General features: G+C 39.0%; 2 protein-coding genes across 14 annotated transcripts in view; both read right to left on the reverse strand.

Annotated features, from left to right (window-relative positions):
- Positions 1-1275, reverse strand: part of frmd8 (FERM domain containing 8) — a 14323-nt gene extending 13048 nt beyond the window's left edge. The window contains exon 1 of the mRNA XM_053241076.1: positions 1042-1275. The gene's annotated coding sequence lies outside the window, so the exon portion shown is untranslated. The remainder of the gene's footprint in view (positions 1-1041) is intronic.
- Positions 1276-1715: 440 nt separating this feature from the next.
- ehbp1l1b (EH domain binding protein 1-like 1b) overlaps positions 1716-5000 on the reverse strand; it is a 38422-nt gene continuing 35137 nt past the window's right edge. For all 13 annotated transcript variants that reach the window (XM_053241073.1, XM_053241063.1, XM_053241066.1 and 10 more), the window contains 2 exons: positions 4779-4893; positions 1716-4686 (listed from right to left, as the gene is read on the reverse strand). In XM_053241073.1, coding sequence (XP_053097048.1) covers positions 4599-4686; positions 4779-4893 — 203 coding nt within the window. In that variant the 3' untranslated portion in view covers positions 1716-4598. The remainder of the gene's footprint in view (positions 4687-4778; positions 4894-5000) is intronic.

The raw sequence follows: 5000 nt of genomic DNA on the forward strand, positions 1-5000 counted from the left end.
GACACAGACAGTAAACACACACACAGACAGTAAACACACACACAGAGACACAGACAGTAAACACACACACAGAGACACAGACAGTAAACACACACACAGACAGTAAACACACACACAGAGACACAGACAGTAAACACACACACAGAGACACAGACAGTAAACACACACACAGAGACACAGACAGTAAACACACACACAGACAGTAAACACACACACAGAGACACAGACAGTAAACACACACACGCTGCTTCTGTTTCAGTGGAAATGGAAATGAGTTTGTTATTAAACACTGAACCTGAGAAGATTTAATGTGTTCCTGCATCTGATCCAGAGACAAACCGCTAATTAACATTAATAACCGCTCTATAACGCCTCATCTATAATTAACATTAATAACAGCTCTATAACGCCTCATCTATAATTAACATTAATAACCGCTCTATAACGCCTCATCTATAATTAACATTAATAACAGCTCTATAACGCCTCATCTATAATTAACATTAATAACAGCTCTATAACGCCTCATCTATAATTAACATTAATAACAGCTCTATAACGCCTCATCTATAATTAACATTAATAACAGCTCTATAACGCCTCATCTATAATTAACATTAATAACCGCTCTATAACGCCTCATCTATAATTAACATTAATAACCGCTCTATAACGCCTCATCTATAATTAAACACGACTACATTATAACTCGTAATGACGGATTATAAAGCCAGAGTTCAGTTCAGAAAAGTAGCGCATTAATTACATTAACTGATTTTATTAGCAGTTAGTTAATGAGTCTCTGTGTGTTATTAGCTGTGTTATTAGCTGCGCGCTAACGCCACACGCCGAGTCTGTTATTCCTCTGCTCAGGTTTTATGTGCGACTGAATTCATCTGTTAATTAAACTGTTAATCTAAAACTGTAAAACTTACACCGCTTTCAAACGTTATACTTCACTACAGTGGCTAAGCTAGGCTAAGCTAGGCTAGGCTAGGCGCACTGTGCAGGCTGCTGCTGCCGGTCGCTCTGCTCACTCACCGAGGCGCTTCCTGCTAGCGGCTCCGCGCTGCGACTGGAGCAGTCCGAGTGTCAGGATCACTGTTTATACGCTGTTTATACGCTGTTTATATAAAGTTTATAGTTACCATCGATGTTTTGGAAAGATTGAGTTTCACAGAAAACAGCAGGTGTGTTTGTAGCTGCAGCGGAACAGCGCCAGCTCACACCGCTAACACGGCTAACAATGCTAACGATGCTAACAATGCTAACTGCTTATTCGCCTCTAGCGTTTCCTGTTTCTGTAGCGCCGCCTGCTGGCAGGTTACTGACACAGCAGCCATTCATTCAGCAAGAAGCACAGAAACAGGTTTAAATTCGCCTGAAATAACAAATCCGCGACTGCTGAGCAATATTATAACATTTACAGATAGCTTTAGTTTATTGTTTATAAATAAACAGTCGAATCTATTGATCATAAACGATCTAATGGCGCTTTAACACATAAACAGATCCAGGACATCACTCTGTACCGCAGATTTACATCCACAAACACTTTTCTCTTTTTCACCTGAGAGTTTCATTATTTATGAGAAAATACAGAAAATATTTAATGCATAATGCTGTGACATTACAGTGTGTGTGTGTGTGTGTGTGTGTGTGTGTGTGTGAGGATAAATCTGAAAATTTAATAAATAATAAAAGATAAAGGCAGATTATTGAAGCAAGATCAAACTTTATTAATTAAAACGTGATGAATAAAACCGGAAACAGTCCGGTCATTAACACGTCATACCGTCACGTGATTCACTTCCACTTTAATTAAAGGAAAGTCCACTGATTGGTCATTAAATTAACCAATCAGAGTCGAGCTCTGCTCTCTGAGCGCGTCACCCAGAAACACAAACTTTTATTACTTTATGAACTTCAGTTTAAACTTTTATATCAAGATAATATAAAGGGTAGAATTAATCATATTTAACATGTTTTTTTGTTTCTAGAAAATTCTATTAAAACAATATTTTACAGGGCACTCCAGCATACTTTATTATTATCATTCCTGCATACATTTCTGTTCCTCACCTTTACATTAAAAACAAACAAACCATACAGTCAGATCACTACAAAACACAAATATAAATAAATCCCAAACACAGAAAAACAATATTTGGCAAAACGTAAACGGTATCAAACCTTTAGAGGCACTGCGTGGTTTAATAACATATAAATATGTTATAGTATATAATTCTAAACATTTATAATAAAAATATTAACATTAATAAACTTTATCACAAACTGCATTTAACTGACAGACCATAAAGTCCAGTAAAGAGCACATTTAACACACTCGTAAAATCACACACACAACTCCGTTTTAAAAAGAAAAACAGTAAAAAGTGTCTTTGGGAAGAAAAAAAGGAAATAAAACCAAAATAATAATAATAACAGAATTAGAATAAAGCAGAATTATTCATCTAAAATGTTAAGTTCAGCAGCTGTGTGATAATGACTACTACTACTAATAATAAAAATAATGATAATAATGATAATTATTAATATTATTATTATTATTATTATTTTACAGTGGGGGAAAAAAGTATTTGAAAGGTCAGCAATTGTTTTATTAAATATATTTCCAACGCAGCTATTCACACAAACCAGACATTCCTACTAACTAAAAAAATTACACAGCTAAAGATATCGTAATATTCCAATCCAAAGTTACGTAAATAAATCGGAGTAACAGAAAAAATACTGAACTCAGTAAGAAAAAAACACTAAACCAGCTGATTTAAACCAGATGACTAACTAGTTCTCCTGTGTTAATTAGAATCAGCCGTGTTGGTGTATGTTGGTTGGTACTTCAGCTCTGTGAAAAAGAGAAACCCAAGAAACATCTCATGATGTGTAGAGGCAAAGATCTCTCCCAGGAGCTTCACTACAAGACTGCGGAGCAGCGTAGCAATGGCACTAGACCCTGACGGATTTCTCCTAAATGCTCCTATAAGGGGTTATAATCTGCAACCGGCTCCTCACAGGATTTCTGACAGGGCCATCAGAAAGTTACTCAGAAGAGAAGCCCAAGAGCCAAAGATCACTAGAAAAAAAAGAGCTCCAGAAAGACCTGGAAGCAGCGAGCACATTCACCACAGAGAAAACACTAGGAAATGCACTCCAGTTCCACGGTCTCCACGCACCATCACCTCGGATAACTCCATTACTGAAGAAAAGGCATGTTGAAGCTAGTTTGAAGTTTGCTACAGAACATTTGGAGAAGCTGTAGATTACTGGGAGAATGTAGTGTGATTCTACGTTAACTTCCAAGTTAACTTTTCTGCAACAATGTGATGCGCCATGTTTAGAGGAGAAATGCCTCTGCATATGAGCCTAAAAATATCCACAGTGAAGTTCAGAGGTGGAAACATGGGAGCATGTCTCTTCCCATGGTACTGACTGAATCCAAATTACCAAAAGGAAGATGAATAGAGCCGTGGACCAAGACATTCCTGAGAAGAATCTGCAGCCATCCACCGGGACGATGAGGATGAGACGTGGATGGAGCCTCCAGCAGAACAATGATCCAAAACATACTGCAAGGAGACTCTCAGATGGTTCCACAGGAAGAAAATAAAGGGGTTGGAATGGTCCAGTCACCAGACTTAAGCCCAACAGAAACCTGTGGAATAAACTGAAGATCAACATTCACCAGCAGCTCCCAGGAATCTTCAAGATCTAAAGACTGTGTAGAAGAACAGGCCAAAATCCCACTGAGCACTGAGAGAGATTCGTTTCAAACAAAGACTTCATCACCGAGTATTAAATACATTTCAGCTAGCAGGTTCAATACCTTTTTCCTGTCATTCCACTTTAGTGCACAGAACTTTGTTTTTAACTGGAATATTATGATTTCTTTAGCTGCGTAGGTTTATTAAGTGAAGAGCAATGTCTGGTCTATTTCATGTGAACAGCTGCATGGGAATTGAATGCACATTATTTCCCACACTGTACTAAAATACTAATTATTTACCACAATTATTCAGCCAATTTAGGAAGATGATATTTATATTTTATTTATATTTTATTTGTATTTTATTTGGACTGTAACATTTGAACCCCAGCAGGATCCTGCCTTCACTTTTTCTTTCACTCAGTACATGATGAAGTTTAAAATTAAATGACCCTTTAAAGTGCAGCTCTTTATCATAAACATGATGATGATGATGATGATGTTACTGAAGCGCCGTGATGTCCGGTTCTGACTCACACCAGACTGTGTGATTACAGAGTCGTTCCTGAAGGTCAAAGGTCACATCTGCATATCCCACAATTCCACAGTTCTGTGTTTAACACGTCCCCCTCGTCAGCTTCCCCTTAACCGAGTCCCCTTCACTGTTTCAGGGCTGTTAGTCGCTCTCGCAGCTCGAGGGATCGAGTGGACATCAGTGCAGACTTAGTTACCCAGAATGCACTGCTGCGCTCTGATACAGTGCTGTTGGAGTGGTGCTGCTGCACTGTGATGATACACACTTCTCCCCTCTCACACACACACACACACACACATTCACATGTTGGAGAGTGTGTTAGGACGCTGTGTGTCTTTACTGCAGCACACACTTCTCCTTGCTGCTGTACTTCATACGTCTGAGCTCTAAGCCTCGCTCCAGCCGAGCGTCCTCCTCCAGCGCCCTGCACAGTTTATAAAAAATTAAAAATAAAAAACACTGTAGCACACACACACAAACCACATGTACCATGATGTGTGTGTGTGTGTGTCTCACCCTCTCTCCTTGGCGTCCATGTCTCTGACTAACTCATCACGCTGATTGACCAGAGAGACGAGTTCCTGCAGGAGGAGCGCTTCACGACGCTGATGAGCTTCACTCTTCTGCCAGTCTGATACACACACACACACACACACACACACACACACACACACACACACATTAAAGCATGGACTTTACATGTCAGGTATATTAGCTTCGTAGCATGTCTTGTCCAAA

Source organism: Pangasianodon hypophthalmus, chromosome 17 (genome assembly GCF_027358585.1).
Source record: "Pangasianodon hypophthalmus isolate fPanHyp1 chromosome 17, fPanHyp1.pri, whole genome shotgun sequence".
Classification (NCBI taxonomy): Eukaryota; Metazoa; Chordata; class Actinopteri; order Siluriformes; family Pangasiidae; genus Pangasianodon; species Pangasianodon hypophthalmus.